The sequence below is a fragment of the Delphinus delphis genome, chromosome 13 (assembly GCF_949987515.2).
Source record: "Delphinus delphis chromosome 13, mDelDel1.2, whole genome shotgun sequence".
Classification (NCBI taxonomy): Eukaryota; Metazoa; Chordata; class Mammalia; order Artiodactyla; family Delphinidae; genus Delphinus; species Delphinus delphis.
The window spans coordinates 50,476,211-50,496,225 of record NC_082695.1 but is presented as its reverse complement, the minus strand read 5'-3'; the positions used below and the strand labels follow the sequence as shown (position 1 = coordinate 50,496,225).

The following is a 20,015-nucleotide window of genomic DNA, read 5'->3' as shown; positions in this document are numbered from 1 at the left end:
CTTCAGTTTTTAAGAAAATACGAAACCATTTTCCAGACTGGCTATACCATTTTGCATTCCCATTAGCAATGTAAGAAAGATCCGGTCACTCGGCATCCTTACAACCACTTGCTATTGTCAGTATTTTATACCTTAGCCATTCTAGAGGGTGTGTAGCGGCATCTCATCATGGATTTAATCTGCATTTCCCTAATGGCTAATGTTGCTGTTCCACTTTTCATGTGCTCATGGATGTTTTGTAAAGTGGATCAGTCAAGTAGGAAGACATTTTACCTGTGATTGGTCTTTTCTCTTCCATGGAGCAAAAAGTCGAGTTGTCTGGTCATTACCAACAGTAATGATAAATTCTCCTTCTGGATCCCATGTTAGGTCTTGGACACCATCAAAGTGTCCTGAAATAACAATCTCTGGAGTCCACTCTCTCTGCAATGAAAGTGCTCATGACACATCAAAATAATCAAAGACCATCACTCAAAATTAAACCTGATAATGCCTTCATCACTCAGGTCTGATATGGGAAAGACCTTAGCCCCCAAGCAAGGTGAAGAGCTAAGTAAACAAGATGGGAACTTAAAGTAATAGGATCTGTTTTCCAGTCAAGTATCAATATATTAGAACTTAAACATTCAAGCATGCGTTGTGTCCTTCAAAGCAGTAACCTTGGGAAAGTCCCCTCCATTCATCATTTATGACTGCCTCCTAGAACACTGCCTAACCTTTTGGGCCTCAATTAACCCTTCTGTAAAAGAGCTACCTAGATCATACGTTTGTTACAAGAATTAGATGAATCTATATTTGTACAAGGCTGGCCCATACTAGATACTATGTGAGTATTTATCTGTCAAACTAAATAGTAGAGCACTGTGTAATATGAGTCTGTAGATTCTGTGTGCCTGACCAACTTTCTTTATTAAGTGAAAAGAGCTGTAGGTGTAGAGGACAGAGGTTAAATCAAACATAGTTAGTCCACCTCCTGAGAGAACCTGCATCAGCAACCACATAAACAAACAGTGAAATGAAATACAGAAAATGTCATATGCCTGGTCCACAGAGCATCTTTTTCAACAACTCAAGTGGTGGTAAAACTTGAACTTTAGAGGAAAATTATATTTGTATAAATAGCTAAAAGGTCATTCAAAGCCAAGTCTGATTAATATGGTCAGCTAAGCTATATTATTTTCTGGTCAAAAACATGAATAGGCTGGAACAAAGAAATGCTGTTAATTTCTTCTGTGACATAAAAATTGATTCTAAAGTTAGCACTAATGGGAGGTTCCAAAAAGTTCTGAACAAAGTGCAGCACTTTTGACTATGGGTACAGTCCTAAAGGGCAGTGTTTGTTTTTAGAAATCACCCCTGATTGCAATAAATTTCCACTCTGGTGTGGGATGCTGACAATGGAGGAGGCTGTGCATGTGTGGGGGGAAGGGGAAAATGGGAACTCTGCATTTTCTGCTCAGTTTTTCTGTAAACCTAAAATTTCTCTAAAAAATAAAGTCTAGGGACTTCCCTGGCGGTCCAGTGGTTAAGACTTCACCTTCCAATGCAGGGAGTGCGGGTTTGATCTCCGGTTGGGGAGCTAAGATCCCACACGCCTCTCAGCCAAAAAACCAAACCATAAAACTGAAGCAATATTGTAACAAATTCAATGAAAGACTTTAAAATCGGTCCTCATCAAAAAGCAAAAAAAAATATTTAAAATAAACAAAAGTCTATAAAAAATCACCCTAAATACTTGGTAAATAGCTATTATAAATATGAAGTCAAGTTACAAGCAAAAGTACAGTGAAATTCTGTCCTCTGGTTTGAGTTTCTCCCTACTTAACTGATGCTTTTTTCTATGAAGGCCCTCTGAAGACCAGCTGAAATACAGCTCAAAGGAGCTCTGAACAAAATTAAGGGACTTCCCTGGTGGTACAGTGGTTGAGAATCCGCCTGCCAATGCAGAGGACACAGGTTCGAACCCTGGTCCAGGAAGATCCCACATGCCACGGAGCAACTAAGCCTGTGCACCACAACTACTGAGTCTGCGCTCTAGAGCCCGCAAGCCACAACTACCGAAGCCCGCGCTCTAGGGCCCATGCTCTGCAACAAGAGAAGCCACCACAGTGAGAAGGTCTGCACACCACAATGAAGAGTAGCCCCCGCGAGCCACAACTAGAGAAAGCCCGCACGCAGCTACGAAGACCCAACACAGCCAAAAATAAAGTAAAAAAAAAGAACAAAATTACATTCATCCTAAAAAATATCTTATTTACAAGTGTCATAGCTAATGGTTCCCTGGTTCATTTAACAGTAAAAACAGTCTTAAAGATCAACTCCAAATCGAAGATACAAGGGAAAAGTAAATCACTCCCTATACTGAGAATTCAAATCCTCCTACCTGACACAACTATTACAAAGCCCACAAAATAAAGGTCATGCAAATCCATGAATTTGTACTTAAGTACCACACACTAACCAATTGCACCACTGGGGCTCCATGAATTTTTACTTTGTAAGGGAAGCCATAAGCTGCACATTCAAAATCTGCTAACTCACATTTTGCTCTATGTTCTGACTTCTTTGATTTATTTATTTAAAATATATAGTACCCAGTATGTACCAGGCCCTACTTCTCATACTATACCAATATTAATTCATTTTAGTATCATAAAAATCCTCTGAGTAGGTGCTATTACTGTCCACATTTTACTGATGAGGAACCTGAGACAAAAGTTCAGTAATGACCTCAAAAACACAGCTAGTAAGTGCTAGGGCCAAGATCCGTGTGCTCCTACCCACTTTTCCTGCTATCTCATTTCCCCAAACCCAAAAAAGCAGATCAGAAGCAAATTAGAAAGAAGAGATTGGAATAATGCTGAGAGGCAGCTAAATGATTAGAGGAAGATTACCCCTCTCTGAGAAGAGACTAAAAACTATAAGATCTAGAACAGCCCAATATTTGGAGGACTATTTAGAATTACACATATCAAGAGCCCCTGAGAGAATTAATATATTTTGTCATAAAATAACAGGTGCTTCTAATGCCCTTGTGTCAGTCATTCATTCAATAATTATCAATGGAGTACCTAGCTATCCAACAGGAAAATATCAAATTATGTTATTTTTAAGAAGACAAGAGGGACTTCCCTGGTGGCGCAGTGGTTAAGAATCTACCTGCCAATGCAGGGGACATGGGTTCAAGCCCTGGTCCGGGAAGATCCCACATGCCACGGAGCAACTAAGCACGTGCACCACAACTACTGAGCCTGCACTCTAGAGCCCGTGAGCCACAACTACTGAGCCCGCGAGCCACAACTACTGAAGCCTGCATGCCTAGAGCCCGTACTCCACAACAAGAGAAGCCACCGCAATGAGAAGCCCGTGCACCACAACGAAGAGTAGCCCCCACTCGCAGCAACTAGAGAAAGCCTGTGCACAGCAACGAAGACCCAACACAACCAAAAATAAATTAATTAATTAAAAAAGAAAATTAATTTTAAAAAAGACGAAGAAATTATACATTTTAGGAAAAACTCCTACCACAAAATGTATATAGCTTTAATGGAGAGCTTAAAATTTATACAGCTTTAACTTCCCTTATGTAAGTTTACCTACCTGCAAATTTCAGTATCTCAACAATGCTGGACAACTGAATTTTATTCTTAGAAAAGCATGAGTTTCTTAACTAATATAACTACAGAATAAATTTACATAAAGAAGTGATGTCACCTGAACTTAAATGCCTCTACTATGCTTCTGTAGAGTGCTATACGTAAAACAACAGTTTTCCTAGGTTTCACGTAGGATTCACTTTATCTAATCAGAAATGATTTAAAAGCACTTTTCTTACTGGGTTAGTGGCATTCTGTTTCCAAAGGTGCAGTGCCCCGTGGAAAGCATGAGCAATGATCATGGAGCCATCTTCACTGAACTGGCAATCATAAAATCCCAGGGTATTGCCACCTACTTCTCCTACTCGAACCTATTCAACAATAGACGAAAAACAATTCAGAACCAATTTCTCACAACAGAAATCACTCATTCCAGAGATTATGTTCTCACTTATTTAACGTACACAAAGAGCAAATATTTGCAGCTCTAGGAATACAGACTTGGGATTTATTGTTTAATAAACCCAGTTTTCTGTTCCTTAAGTATTCACATTTTACCTGTTCTAGCCAAACGCCTGACTCTTCATCTGGAGCCCAAAGAATCATGGTTTTATCCATTGAGGCAGACAATAATCTCACTGGCTGTTGCAGAACACCATCTAAAGAAAAAAAAAAAACAAAACTAATGCCTTTAGGTGATCAACAAGCATCCTGTTTGTAGATTACCAGAAAAACATAACATGGGTACTATAAGAACATTCACTGTTGCACTGCAATAGCAAAACATTGGAAACAACACAAAAGTCTATCAGTAGAAGACCAGATAAACAAGTTGTGGTAATATTTAGACAATGAAATGTTATACTGCAATAAAAATAAGTAAATTAGAGTTACATGAAGCCAAACCATGTTAAGCTAAAAAGACAGGTCGTATGAGGACAAAGGCATATTGATATCAAGTTTTAATAGCTGTAAAACAATACTGTTTATGGTTACACAAATGTGCAGTAAAAGTATAAAAATATGCATGGGAATAATATACACTGAATTCAGCCTCAAGGGAAGGATGAAGGGGAAAAGGTTCAGGAAAAACTATACAGGGATTCCCCAGTTTCTATAATATTTAATTTATCTTTTTTTAACTGCAGCAAATATAGCATAATATAATAAAAGCTGGATGGTGTTACCTGAGCATTAATTATTGCTATTCTCTATTGTTGTCTTGGGGAAGGGGCTGGGGGAAGAACATGAGGCTGCTGCCGTGCGCACCTCTACACCCCAGCATCAGTCGTCACTCCATAAACAGAAGTTAAGGGCAAAAGAAAGAGTGGGAAGTCTTTACTTTTTCATAAATGATGTATCTTGATATTACCAACTTTATATTTCCAAGGGTAAAGGTTCCAGTGAAGCTGGCTTGAAAGTTAACTTCTCTTAAATCCCATAAGGACTAGGTAAAAACTTTAAAGAAAAAAAGTTAAAAGGCATATGGCAGTTATGGCATCATGGCAGGAAGCATACTTTTCCCTCTTAGAAATACAATTTTCAACAGAATTGAGTGTCTAGCAGAACAGGGCTGCAGTATTACACTTTGCCAACTTGAAACTGTCTTATAGTCGATATTCCTAATTACACTCAAAAAATATCCTCTACTTCATTTGTTCAGCTTAAAATTCTGTAAGTGAGAGTGTACTGAAATGACAGCTTTGTGTATGTTTTTCTTCCTACCTTTGTAAAATGAAGGCTGCCAATGAACTGCATTTACCCAGTTTTCATGACCAGCCAGCACAGTCTCCAGAGTAACTGCAAATGCTATTTTAATACCTGCAACAACAAAAAAAGGATTCTTTCCACAAAGCTCTTCTAAAAATAACATTTTCAATACCAGCTCGGTTGTACAATTACATCCAAAGAAAAAAAATCAGAACAGAACATGATTTATTTTCAACAAAAAGCATTCATTCTAAATTTCATTAACTTTACCCACTGTTCATAACTACAGGAGAAAAAAGTTCTAAAGATATATAAATTTTTTTTACATTTTCACTACCTAGTCACAATAAAAATTAAGGAATATGTTCTATTTTAAATTTTCAGGGATACTCTTACACTGCAATTAAAAAACAAAAACAGGGAATTCCCTGGCGGTCCAGTCAGTGGGACTCCACACTTTCACTGCCAAGGTCCCGGGTTCAGTTCCTGGTTGGGGAGCTAAGATCCTGCAAGCCACACAGTGCAGCCAAAAAAACAAAAAAGACTCAAAAAAAGCAAAAACAGACATGCCAGCCTCCTTGCTATCCTCACTCATTTTGTGTAATAAGTCTAAAGTACCATTTTAAAAAAAAACCTAAGATAAATGCAGAAATAAAGGAAGTCAAATCAGTACTGTGACCTTTCAAACAAAATTAATGAAAATATCACAAAAATGTTCATATTTGGAAATAGCTACTCACAATATGCTGGTTATAGTATTTCTTGGTTCTCTCCAGAAATCTGTTACCAAATCTCAACTCCAATGGGCTTTACAACCAAGAAGAGTAATGACAAAGAATATTCCTGGATGAAATGTTTACTGAGGACTTATTTTATAATTTAGATATACATCCAAAAATATCTCCTTCAAATACAACATCCCAACAGGATCTACCATGGAGGATTACTGTTCTGATGCCAGATAGTAAGAAAATCAGAATTATATATACTACTCAAATATAGGGATTTAGTTGTCTCTGATGAATATCCTCCAAAAAAGGTATGAATAATTCACATTAACCCTTTAGATCTTCCTATGCTAAAACTGCAAATTAAGTAATATTTTACAAACTAATTTATTGAGAAAGTAACATTATTTTCAGCAATTTAAAAAAATCTCACTAACATGGTTCAGAAAGAAAATAAGTTTCATATATGAAAAATGACTTACCCTCACATAAAAATAAAAAAGGAAAAATGCACATATCAGTTTCAGCTAGGGATCTGATACTTCTGAAAACCTAACCTTCGGGCTTCCCTGGTGGCGCAGTGGTTGAGAGTCCGCCTGCCAATGCAGGGGACACAGATTCGTACCCTGGTCCGGGAAGATCTCACATGCCGCGGAGCGGCTGGGCCCGTTGAGCCATGGCCGCTGAGCCTGCGCGTCCGGAGCCTGTGCTCCGCAATGGGAAAGGCCACAACAGAGGCCTGCGTACCACAAAAAAAAAAAAAAAAAAAAAAAAAAACTAACCTTCACATATGTGTGTAGTGAAACATAAGTAAATCAGCTAGGAAACCTGAGTATTGTTAAATCAAATATTTTCATTATTACTCACTTTCACTTTCTATAGTAAAAGTATTTTCTTTCAGTCTTATATTATCATCTTCTTGAGTTTCTAAAAATGTCGATTTTATATACAGCCTCCATATGCGTATCAGGCAATCTTGTGAACAGCTTGCTAGGAAAAGATCTCTACCTAATTAAAAAAACAAATTTTATTACTTTTAAAACATTCTGTTCTTAAATTTAAGTATAAGAGTTTTTCTTCTACAATATACACATTTCTAGATTTCCTGAAAAAATTAGACTTTGCTTCCTTATCCTTCATTCATTTGACCTATATTCATTTTCAATAACACTGACAAATATAGACAATGCTAATAAATGGTTATAATATGTGGTATTCCTATACAATCTATTAATTTCTAAAAAGAACTTCTCAAGAATGTCTGCATGTGTAACAACTAGTGTCCTCTTACAAACATCAACTTGTTTCATCCTCTACCAACCCGACTAATAGTTAATACAAGGGATAAGTATCCTCTTTTCTAATCGGGCCAATAGGAAAATGTTACATACAAAGAAAATTTTTAATTAAAACATACACGGGGGACTTCCCTGGTGGTACAGTGGTTAAGACTCCACACTCCCAATGCAGGGGGCCCGGGTTCAATCCCTTCTCAGGGAACTAGATCCCACATGCATGCCGCAACTAAGGAGCCGACAAGCCACAACTAAGGAGCCCGCCTGCTGCAACTAAGACCCGGTGCCACCAAATAAATAAATAAATAAATAAGAGGTTGCTTTGAAATTACACATACTTGTCCCCATTATATGTACTTTAGCAAAATTTCATACTGACCAAAGGCTGCCCATTCCACGCCTCTTATCCAATCCTCATGTCCAGATAGAAAAAGCACTTTCTGAAACTAGTAAGATAACAAAAATCATAGGACTTGATGTAAGAATTTAATATTTTCATGTATATCAGTGACTTAATTTGGTCCCAGCCAGTCTGACTGCATTGCTTTTTTTTTTTTTTTACTGGTAACACTATCTGATCAGACATCAGATAGAGCTCTCATTTGGGAATGAAAAATCTCATAATCATCCAAATTTAACTGAGCAATCCTGAGCAGATAATATCTGTAGTTCTCAAATACACTAAACATTCCCAAGGTAAAATGACATATGCTGTGGACACAATATAGAAAAAAGCTGGGTGGTTGAACATTCACAGTCATTTTTAACTTTCTTATAAAATGCAAAGAAACAAATACCTCTGTTATTAACTAAACGAGCCTAGAGTTAACCAACCCTCTTTCTGAAACTTCCCTCTAGTTTAACCACTCAAAGAATAGGTAAAGCTCAGAAGGACAAATAACCACTGCTAGGGAAGACAAAACACTACTACAGCATCTTCCTTCTCTTCTTCCCCACCTAACGACCTGTTTCCCCCAACGCCTCTGGACCTGGTAGCCAAAGCAGCAGCAGTATACCTGGTGTTCAAAGAGTGCAAAACTGTTTAATGGAAGACTGCCAGAAAAGATTCTCCTATTGGATTATTTAGATTGGAACATCCCCCAAATCCTATAATCTAGAAATAATCTGTATTAAGATATGTAATTAAGCAGAACATAATTCTAGCCTCTTAAGAAACATCATTAATTACCTGATCATTCTGTTGAACAAATAAGTGAATTTTGCAGTCATCATCGCCACATGCTAATATTGGTACTGGTGGGGGGAAAAGAGGCATTGCTGTAAGTATTCCATCATATGTTATGACCATCACCTATGCTGGATTCTAAGCTCTAGGTAAAGAATCCTGACTCCTGCTTCCCACACCACTGAACAAATAAATTGAAAGTGCTCAATAAACATCTTTAGGAATAAAATGAATATTCTAAAATGTTCCATTAAATGGTTACTCGGCAAAGAATGACTATTAACTGAGAATCCTTTCCTTTATTCTGTGTTATTTACGATAGAAGGAGCAGTAAAAGGAGAAGCTCGAGAGCAAGCTGGGAGCATTTAACTATGTCAGCCAGAAGACTAACAGGAAACGTTGTTAGCCCAAGTGAATAATAAAATTTCTGGGAGAGCTACTATGAGCCCAGCATCAGGGCTACTGTACAAAGATTTAAGGGTATGTTTGTTACTTTGAGGACCCTACATTTTGAGAATTTGATAGTAAAACAAAATCCATGAAGTAAAGAACAAAATAAAAGAGCATATAACTAACTATGTGGATAAAAAGTTATGAAAGGTGTGACTGTAAAATTAGTTTTCTTTAAATCAACGTAAAAAAAAAAAAAAGCCAAAAACTCCAGTCACTTGGCCTCAACGTAGATGCAAAGAAATCAAATTCTATGTAATGAAACCAGAATGTGCGTAGTTCCTCCTCCTGGGGAGCCCTCGCACAAAGTGGAACGTCACGTGAGAGCACAGAGTCGCAGCTCCTGCTGCAAAGGGCAAAAGAGCCTGGAGGCTTCCAGGCCTGGCCTCTCCCCACCAGGTCTGTCCTCCAGGTAACTGAGGAGGCACAAGACTGTCTGACTTGCATTGGCCATCATCTTTGTGGAGGACAATCAAAGATAGGTACAGACGGGTTTCACAGCAAAAGGGGAATTTTTTCTTTGGAGATTTTAAGTGGTCTTAGGCAAACTGTCATTACACAGGGTGCTGTCATTACATAGGGTGCTGTCATTATGCAGGTGCAGGGGCTGTCACCTTGACAGAAATACTCATATGATCCATGTTCAGTACTTTTCTCAACTTATCCCAGACCTTCACCTTCTACAGAGCTAGGTAATTTTCCCAAATTATATCTATATACATCGACAGTATATTTGATAAATAGCAGTACCAATCTTGAGTACATATTGAGTCACTTAAATTTTTAACTGCTACTAAAGTTTCTAATAGCCACCTCCCTTAACCCCCTTTGACCTTATGTTTTATACACAGGTCATTTGAATACTGAGAACAAAAGTATGTTATCCATGTCTCAACTTGTTTCCTGAAAACATTTAGACACAAAATTGAGATCCAGTATGTTTTTTAGGTTCTGGTTGTATGGGGATATAAAAATACATTCCTCTTTCAATATACACTTAGCAGGATACTCACCATCAGTATTAGGCAAAAAAGACAAGCAGAGAGCCAGAGTGAATCCATTTCCAAAGTCCAAGGTCTGAAGGCATGTCACTAAGAAATAATAAAACACATCACGAACAACTAACTCTGAGTGTATCCAACCTTAGAGGTTGGGTAGCATCATCAGATGTCAGCAGGGAGATGAGAGAAGTCAGTCCTGAGCCCCCAGGGATGATGGGAATTTAAATGGCCAATTTCTAACAAGGTTACAGAGAACAAAAAGACATATGAAAAGACTTTGAAGGAATTTACATTATCAAACAGTTTGGTAAAGAGGAATTATGGAAAAGTGCAAAAGAAACAAACATGTAGATTAGAATTCTAATATTTTTAATACAGCTTGAAAGACTGAAAAATTACATGAATGCTCTTCTAAGTTGTCCTTCATATGATAATTAAATTACTTAATTTCATTTGTTTGGATCACAATGTCTCTAAACTTACCTTCAGAACCCTGTTTAGACCAGACTCGAATAGTAGAATCAGAAGCTGCAGACACTATCAGTGTATGTAATGCAACATCCAATGCCCTCCTCTGGTAAACAGCATGCACTGCATAAACAGGTCCTTCATGACCGTGGAGGTGGACTGCTTTTAAAAGCTGAATCACAAAGAATAACAAAAGCATTATGATAAAAAAGGAATTATCAGTTTCACCTGTATTTAACTAGATCAGAGGATTAAAGGTACTGTTAAAATGCCTGATCCAGAAGTAAGTCCTCTCAACTGAGAAGAATGTAAACGTTTGAGAATCCTGCCTGATCATATTAACTATACACAAAATGTGCACACCCTTTGACACAGCAATCTCACATCTGAGAATCTACTCTGAGAGAGCAGTACTAGTTTAACAAGTAATAAAAGACAAATGCAGAAGGACATTCATCACACACCCTTTAGGAAAACTTCAATCAACCTATAAGTATTAATAGGAAACTGATTAAATAATTGTAGACATATTCTAAGCCAACAAAAAGGATAATGCATGCTTATTACCATGGAAAGACATGCATGACTTTGACATTTTTGAAGAATATAGGCCAGCTTTGTGGACTGTCCCTCCCCTCGGATTAGTCTGATATTTCCTCATGAACAGACTCAGGGTGTACATTTTGACGTCACCACTACATAACTGCATCACATCAGGAGGCACACAATGTCAGTCTGTCTCACTTTTAGTAAAATTAACCCTGATATTTTAGTAGAGGTAGTATCTGCCATGCTTTTTCACTGTGAAATTAATTTTTTTTTTTGGTGGTAATATGTGAGATTATACTTTGGGACTGAGTAAATACTCTATTTTCCATCAAACTTTTACCAAGTTATGTTTAGCATCCACTCATAATACTTACCTGTATCAGAGTTACAAAATGGAAAAATGACAAAAAGAACTGGGAAATCCCATCTGTTCATCAAGTCTTCTAGCTTGCCATGCAAGATTATTCCCTGCAGCAGCATTTCTATTTTGGATCTACTTTTTTAGAGTTCCAAATATGTGAGATTCTACCACCTCCTTTGAGACGTACCTTTTGTAAACTGTTGTCTGCTGAAACAGAGGTGGCTCTTAAATGTCTCCTCAATTATTTTCCCAATTAGTTAAGCAGAACTCTGCCACTCAAGAAGGTAATTGATAGTTACATATAAGGGGGTCTGTACACTAACTTCCTGTAATTAACCTTTGGCTTCTCTGAAAAAAACACTTTTTAAAACTCAAGTACAATAAAGTCACTTTCATGTATAATTATACACACATAACCAGAGATCTGGAACAATGTTCATTAGAATGTTAACTGTTGAAATTTTGTATCTTTTTCCTTCTTCCTATTTTTCTGTATTTAAACTTTACGTGAGTCTGTATCATTACCCCCTGAAACATTAAATCTATGGAAAAACTCACTTCACATCCTTTTTTTTCTATTTTATTTTTTTAAAAATTGAAGTATAGTTGATTTACAATGTTGCATTGTGTTAGTTTATGGTGTAGTTATATATATATATATACACACACACACGTATTCTTTTTCATTATGGTTTATTACAGGATATTGAACATAGTTCCCTGCGCTATGCAGTAGGACGTTGTTGTTTATCTATTTTATATATTAGTAGTTTGTATCTGCTAATCCCAAACTCCTAATTTATCCCCACTCCCAGCCCCTTTCCCCTTTAGTAACCATAAGTTTGTTTTCTATGTCACTTCACATCTTTTAAGCAGGGTTGTATTTCAACGATTAGAGAATCTTAAAAGCTCAAACAAAACAAATCTCTCAAGTTCACCAGCTTTTAAAAAAACGATGCCCACTGTTCGGAGACTCAAATCGCTCATTATACCAGCTTAGAATTATTTCCTTTTATCAGAAGTCAAGATGTAGTGAACACCTGTGTGCATGGAAATGCATACCAGAAGGAAGCTTTAAGCCTCTAAGGTTATAATATGTGACTTCTTCCCCCAAATCCCCTTATTCCCTTCATCCCTCTTTTATGCCTTTCATCCTCCTCCCTGTTTGGCCTCACATTCTACTTTCCCGTCCGTCTCTAAGTTCGCTGTCTGCCATCAGATACTCAGCCTGCAATCCTCTCTACTGACAGAAGCGTAGGGCAGCACTGAGGAAAGAGTCTTGCAAATCTCAACTCAAGGTCTCAAAAATGAGTGCTCAAATGGCTCTCTCTGGATTCCTCTGCCAAGGTAAATCCAAACAGGAGCTGCTTTGCTACACAACCATTAGAACTCTCATTCAAGTCTAAGTGACCCCACAATCCCCTCCTCCACACCTGCCCCCTGTCTCTGGCTGGCAATACAAGTAACATGTTAACAACTGAATTCCACATCTTCCCTCTAACTTGCCTATTTTGCTTTGTAAAAGTATCTTTCTTCCAGAGCCCTGAGCCAGAATCCCACCCTTTTTGATTTCTCACTCCTCTACCCAATAGCTCCCTACTCCTTCGACAACTATCTAGTCAATGCCAAAATCATTTTCCTTCAAAAATATATCCCATATCTCTTCCTTCATATTTTTTTCCTATCCTAATTTGGCACACTCCTGTCATTCATCTTCTTCGGTATTCATACTCCACTGGTTAGAAATCCTCAATGACTTCCAAATGCCTGCCAATAAAAAACAAACTCTTGAAGCAAGTATTCAAATTCTCACGAGATCTTCTCCTTCTCTACTTCTCTAATATTACAGCCCATAAGTGTTATCTAGAAACATTTCCAAAACTATGTTCCTCAAAGTTACAAGGGATACTAAAAGATCTGAAGAAAAAAAAAAAATCAGACTTGAAGTAAGTTTAGGAAATATTAGTTAAACAAAGATAAGCAGGTTTTTCCATATCAGAACTTTTCAGAGTCTTCACTATGCTCACAGGCATTATGATTCTCTAAGAGAAGTATATGATATGCATTGTTTCCCAAACTTGACTGGCCACAATCAATAACTGAGAGATGAATAATTCTCTGAACAAGCTCTGGAAAGCCCTGCCCTTAAAACATCTTAGGCTTTGGTTAACACTGGATACTTCTGAGCAAATGGTCACCTTTCTTACCTGCACTTTGATTCATATATTTTCCCTACCTGGAACCCTCACCACTTTAATGTTTCCTAAGGAAATCATCTCACACTATCAGACCTAACCGAAAGGCCACCTCTTAAATCTCTAGTGAACTTCCACAGCAGCATGGTTGTGGTACAGCAAGTGAAATCACCCACCCAGAGCCACCTTTGTACTTCAGTTATTCAAGTGCATTTTGCTTTCAAAACTATGTACACGATTCATGAATAGGATTCTGCCTCATCTACTACACCTTCCGCATGGCAGATGTTCAAACATATGATGCACTAACTTTACATTTTTAATCTTTGCTTGTGACTAGAAACAACCTAAATGTCTATCAGTAGAGGTCCATACACACCCAGTATTGCATATTATAACATCACTCAGAATTATGTAAATCTATACCCACGTGATAACTGCTGTCCTATGCACAGAGCAGTATTAATTTTTGCTACCAATGAAAACAAGACAAACATACCCTGTAAGAGCAGTCTGAAAATTATTCCAAATGATGAGAAATTCACGGAAATGACTGACAGCATATGAATACAGAAGCAGATTACAGGGAAGGGTACAAGGCCTGTGAAGTATGGAATATACAGGATCTGGATTACTGACAAGCAAGAATGAGGAAACTTCATAAAGGAAGAACACAGTAGAAATGAGGGAAAAGACTGAAAATAAAAGTAGATATAACAGTCATTTCTTATAACCATAAACATGTCTACCCACCTGATTATTCTCTGTTTCCCAGTGAATCACTTGATTATCAGATCCTCCAGAAACTAATTCAGTAGAAGGAGCTGAAAAAAAATCATACCTCAGTAAACATTTTAATTCTTTTCCAGCTATTTTGAAAAATTTCAAAGCTATAGAAAAGATAAAAGAAAACTCATATACCTTTACCTAGCTTCACCAACTGTTTAGATTTTGCCATATTTGCTCAATTATCTTGCTCTATGTACACACACACACCCTTTTTGTTTTTGACAAACGATTTAAAAATAAGTTGGAGGGACTTCCCTGGTGGCGCAGTGGTTAAGAATCTGCCTGCCAATGCGGGGGGATGTGGGTTCGAGTCCTGGTCCAGGAAGATCCCACATGTCGCGGAGCAACTAAGCCAGTGCGCCACATCTACTGAACTTGTGCTCTAGAGCCTGCGAGCCACAACTACTGAGCCCACATGCCACAGCTACTGAGCTTGCGTGCCACAACTACTGAAGCCTGCCTGCCACAGCTACTGAAGCCCACGCACCTGGAGCCCGTGCTCCACAACAAGAGAAGCCACCACAATGAGAAGCCCACGCACCGCAACAAAGAGTAGCCCCTGCTCGCCACAACTAGAGGAAGCCCGCGTGCAGCAACCAAGACCCAACGCAGCCAAAAACAAATAGATAAAATAAATAAATTTACAAACAAACAAACAAAAATAAGTTGGAGACATGATGACCTCTGATCCTTAAATATTTTACCATTTTTCCCAAGAACTGGAACATTCTCCTGCATTACCACAATACAATTATCACATTCAACAATTTTAACACTGATACAGTATTGTTATGTAATACATAATCCATCTTAAAATTTCCCCAAATTGTCCCAGTAATGTATTTTATAACTTTTTTTTAAGTTAGAATCTAAGGACCACACATTGTGCATTTGGTTGTCACATCTTTTTAGTCTCCTTTAATCTTGAATAGTTTCCCAGTTCCCTCCTTTTTTGTGACAATGAGAGTCCAGGCCAGTTGTTTTGCAGAATGTCCCTCAATCTGGATATGTCTGGTTGTTTCCTCATAAGATTCAGGCTAAACACTTTTGACAGAAATAACACATATGAGACATTACAGTCAGCTGCTGCTATCAAGTAGTACATGACATATTTTTGAGATCACATTTCAAAATACCTCTTTTAAACACTTACAACTTTTTGTTGAAGACAGAAGAGAAAGGGAGTAAGAACGAAAAAAGGGGGAAATAATCTAACATAATTTTGGTTTGGATTTTGCATCCATTTTCTTCTTCTGGCTTATGTCTAGATAGTTAGGTTAAGAAGCTGGGGAACTGTCTAAAGAACATTACATTTATACTCAGAAGTCCCAGGTTCACGTCCTAAGCCTGCTGCCAGCCAGCTGTGATCTTGGACTTTAATTTCTTCATGTGTCACAGAAATTAAGCCATTTACCTAACTACGTGCTTTTGATAATTACTATAAGGTACATGAAGGTAATGTGTTAAAAATCAGACACTTTAAAAATATGAAATGGTATTATTAGAATTTTATATGTCACCGATACCCGGGTTAGAAAGAATACATGAGTTATCTGACAGTGGAGCCAAATCTGAGGAAACCAATCATAACAGAGATTACAGTGATACACAAGCAGTTCATTTTACGTAACCTCACTTTTAAAGGGAAAATAAAACATACAAGCCCAAATTAATATTTTATAACAAATCCCTATACTGAGATTCAAGTAGTCTTTGATGTCATTTGGTGGCAGTTAATATAATTACAATTGTGTTTTAGTATCTGCACTAACAGCCACTCTTTCTAAGATTTAATGGTTTTTACTGACCTACTGCGACTAATCCTGCATCACCAACCGAGGTAAGTAGTTTATTAAACATTTTTTTTAATGTCACAGATAAAAATCATAACCAAGTCGCACTAATTCAGGAAATTCTGCATTTGTGCCTAGCTCAGAATGCTCTCAATACATATTTAATAAACAGAATAATAAATAAAATTAATTGAGAATCCATAAAAATACTACTGTAGGTATATTTAAGACACCTGAGGAAATTCCATAGGATTTTAGAAGTCCACCTAAAAGCATTCTTAATTAAAAATTCTGGAGCTATGGAATCTTAGAGATGGAAGAGACCTAGAGATAATCTAGTCCAGCAATTCTCAGACTTTTTGATATCAGGATTCCTTTATACTCTTAAAATTTTTTCAGGACCCCAAAGACCTTTTGTTTATATAGGCTATATGTACCAATATTAACCACATTAGAAATTAAAACTGAGAAATATGAAAAATATTTGTTTATTAGTTTACTTAAAAGTAACAATGAACCCCATTAACATAAATAACATTTTTATGGGGGGAACCTTGTATTTTCCAAAACAAAAAATTAATAAGAAGAAAGGCACTGTTTTATATTTCAGCAAATCTCTTTAACGTCTGACTTTATTAGAATACAGCTGGATTTTCATATCTGCTTCTGTATTTAATCTGTTGCAATATCCCACACCATGCAGCCACTGGAAAATGGCACTGCATACTTGTGACGGAATGAGAATGAAAACTAGGAATAACTTATTATTATTCCGAAAATAATTTTGACCTCACAGGTGTCAAGAATCACTCAGGGTCCCCTGATTCAGTCCAAACATTTACTTTTCATATGTTACTAAGATGAAACTGGGGTCAAGAGAGATGCAATGCCCTGCCTAAAAAAACAATAGTTTGTCTGTGGTAGAAAGAGACCTAACAAGCCAAATCTTTTGAATCCCAACCTGGGCCTCAACACAGGCCCTGATTACAGCTTTGGATCAAAAGCAATGGTGGGGTCTTGCCTCAGTAATGGGCTGCCTCTACCTTCATCCTAAGCACCGCTGTGTTATCCATGCTTCAACTGCTATAAAATAAAAGTACAGGTCAGATAGTTCACTGGGCATACCATTTTTCTTCTATTTTCTAATTGCATAATATCAGATAAGCTAATGCTAAATTAAGAAAAGTCAGATTAATACTTACAACCATCCTGTTTACAAATCCACTGTATGCAGTTGACTCGAGCAGTGTGACCATTCAGGTTGGTAATAACAACACTTTTCTTTAGAGAAGAAAACACTTGTTAGTAAATTAGGATTTATCCTACAGAGGAATTAATGAATTAATAAAAATCAGATTTCAGTGTTTTTGATGCTAATAAAAAGTTCAGTATTATTTCAAACAGAATCACCTTCCTTTATGAACTATTAACCATGGCTTAAATCATCCATTCACTTTTTAATTCATTCCTGCCTTTCTCCCCACTCCACATTCACTCACCTCTGTCCTCTTCTTGTCTGGGAAGCCTGTCTTGAAATCCCAGACCAGATAAGGACCTTGTTCCCACATATCTTAGGGCCTACTTCTACCATGCTTGCACCAATTTGAGAATTTGGTTGACAAAAAAACCCTTCAAGAGAGGAATTTGTGATTAATGGATACAAATTCGTGGCTCACTTTGTATGCCTTGGCTGATCTGGTGTTGGGTTCTTCAGCCTTAATGACCCAAGGTCACCAGGCCACAACTACTAAGGTCCTCAAACAGCAGATCCCTTCAGGGCCTACAGCCAGGTTCCCTGCAGACCCTCAGATTGCTGCTTTCACCAATGTCACTCCACACTTGGGCTTTTCTTCCCCCACTGCTTAAGACTCTATTCCTACTGAGCCCTCCACTTTATAGGCCCTTTCTCTACTGATTGCCTAGAGCACTGGCTTGATACCTACTTGTATGTCAACAGGAATTCTCATGGCTGAGAAAAAGGTTTACGGGTAAATGTGCATAAACTAACATATTTCACATATGGGTTGAGGTTAGGAAACAATTTAAAGCATTTCATTGTCTTTCTCACTAGAATCAGAATTCCTTGATGGGCAGGAGTTATTACCCATTATCTTTGTGTCATCACCACTCAGTTCAAGGTTAGCCCATAAAGGGTCTTCAAAAGTTTGCTGAATGAACATCACCCCCAAAACTTTACTTTAGCATCTGATGTGTTCTTATTCTTATATTTCACTAAATACCCAGCTAACAAATATTTAACAAAACAAAATAAGTACTTTTTAGGCTCCATATACTTTTTTTTGATGTTAAAATCCCCTAACATGGCCAGCAAATTATCATTAAATAAAAATGTGATAGAGGGCATGGGGCACAAACCCATTAAACAGCTGCAGAAAGACAGGCTTCCAAAGCCTTGGTTAATAGCCATTGTAAAGTTTACCCTTGGTTTTAAATGCTTTATCTTGCCAGTTAACAGTGCATGGTAATAACAAAACAAAAACTGGGAGGAGATGAGCAAGGGCAAGATAAGAAAAATGAATACAATTATTTCATTTATAAGTTCAAATCTGCAACGGATATGAGGATGACGGAATTTTTTTTAATTGAAGTATACTTGATTTACAACATTTCAGCTACATTTCAGTACAACAAGTGATTCAGTCATATATATATATATGTATTCATTTTCAGATTCTCTTCCACTGTAGGTTATTACAAGATATTGAATATAGTTCCCTGTGCTATACAGTATGTCCTTGTTGTTTATCTATTTTATATATAGTAGTGTGTATCTGTTAATCCCAAACTCCTAATTTATCCCTCCCCCCTTCCCCTTTGGTAACCATAAGTTTGTTTTCTCTGTCTGTGAGTCTATTTCTGTTTTGTAAATAAGTTCATTTGTATCATTATTTAGATTCCACCCATAAGCAATACCATACGGTATTTGTCTTTGATTTACTTCACTTAGTATGATAATCTCTAGATCCATCCATGTTGCTGCAAATAGCATTACCTCATTCTTTTTTATGGCTGAGTAATATTCCATTGTGTGTGTGTGTGTGTGTGTGTATATATATATATATATATATATACTATATCTTTATCCATTCATCTGTTGATGGAAACTTACATTGCTTCCATGTCTTGGCTACTGTAAACAGCACTGCTATGAACAATGGGGTGCACATATCTTTTTGAATTAGAGTTTTTGTCTTTTCCAGATATATGCCCAGGAATGGGATTGCTGGATCATACAGTAACTCTATTTTTAGGTTTTTAAGGAACGTCTACACTGTTCTCCATAGTGGCTACACCAATTTACATTTCTCCCAACACACTGTAGGAGGAGGGTTCCCTTTTCTCCACACCCTCTCCAGCATTTATTGTTTGTAGACTTTTTGATAATGGTCATTCAGACCCGTGTGAGGAGAAACCTCATTTTAGTTTTGATTTGCATTTCTCCAATAATTAGCGATGTTGAGCATCTTTTCATGTGCCTGGTGGCCATCTGTATGTCTAGGATGATGGAATTTTTAATCAAATTAATAAAGCAGTGAGATAAGAAAAACATAATATCTATCTCCTGCACTGCATTTTAATTTCCAGCACTTTACTTTTTATACTGAGGCTCCTTTTGAGAAGCAACACTAACTGCATTGTCCAAAATTAGCCAGGGGGGATGAAGTCATGATGAACTCTGGGAAGAATTGCAGAAACTAGTCACTTGAGAAGTTTGATAGGGAAAAGGCCAAGGGTGCAGTTCAGGGAATGGGTAAGTCCTGCCTTACACCTAGTGCTTAGGGTCCCCATCCCCTATGACCTTTACCCCAATGGCACTTTCTTTAAAATGTCCATTCTCAAAGCTAAAACACAAGTGATATGCCTTTGAAATTC

General features: G+C 37.3%; 1 protein-coding gene across 3 annotated transcripts in view; it reads right to left on the bottom strand.

The window, feature by feature from the left end:
- ELP2 (elongator acetyltransferase complex subunit 2) overlaps window positions 1-20,015 on the bottom strand; it is a 44,141-nt gene that overhangs the window by 23,444 nt on the left and 682 nt on the right. The window contains exons 2-13 of one of the 3 annotated variants that reach the window (XM_060028912.1): window positions 17,324-17,402; window positions 14,293-14,363; window positions 10,450-10,606; window positions 9,979-10,056; window positions 9,184-9,381; window positions 8,519-8,583; window positions 7,709-7,775; window positions 6,902-7,042; window positions 5,322-5,417; window positions 4,155-4,255; window positions 3,836-3,967; window positions 274-423 (exon numbers count right to left, since the gene is read on the bottom strand). In XM_060028912.1, the coding sequence (XP_059884895.1) occupies window positions 274-423; window positions 3,836-3,967; window positions 4,155-4,255; window positions 5,322-5,417; window positions 6,902-7,042; window positions 7,709-7,775; window positions 8,519-8,583; window positions 9,184-9,381; window positions 9,979-10,056; window positions 10,450-10,606; window positions 14,293-14,363; window positions 17,324-17,402 (1,335 nt within the window). The remainder of the gene's footprint in view (window positions 1-273; window positions 424-3,835; window positions 3,968-4,154; window positions 4,256-5,321; window positions 5,418-6,901; window positions 7,043-7,708; window positions 7,776-8,518; window positions 8,584-9,183; window positions 9,382-9,978; window positions 10,057-10,449; window positions 10,607-14,292; window positions 14,364-17,323; window positions 17,403-20,015) is intronic. The other 2 variants (XM_060028909.1, XM_060028911.1) reach the window with 2 other exon arrangements.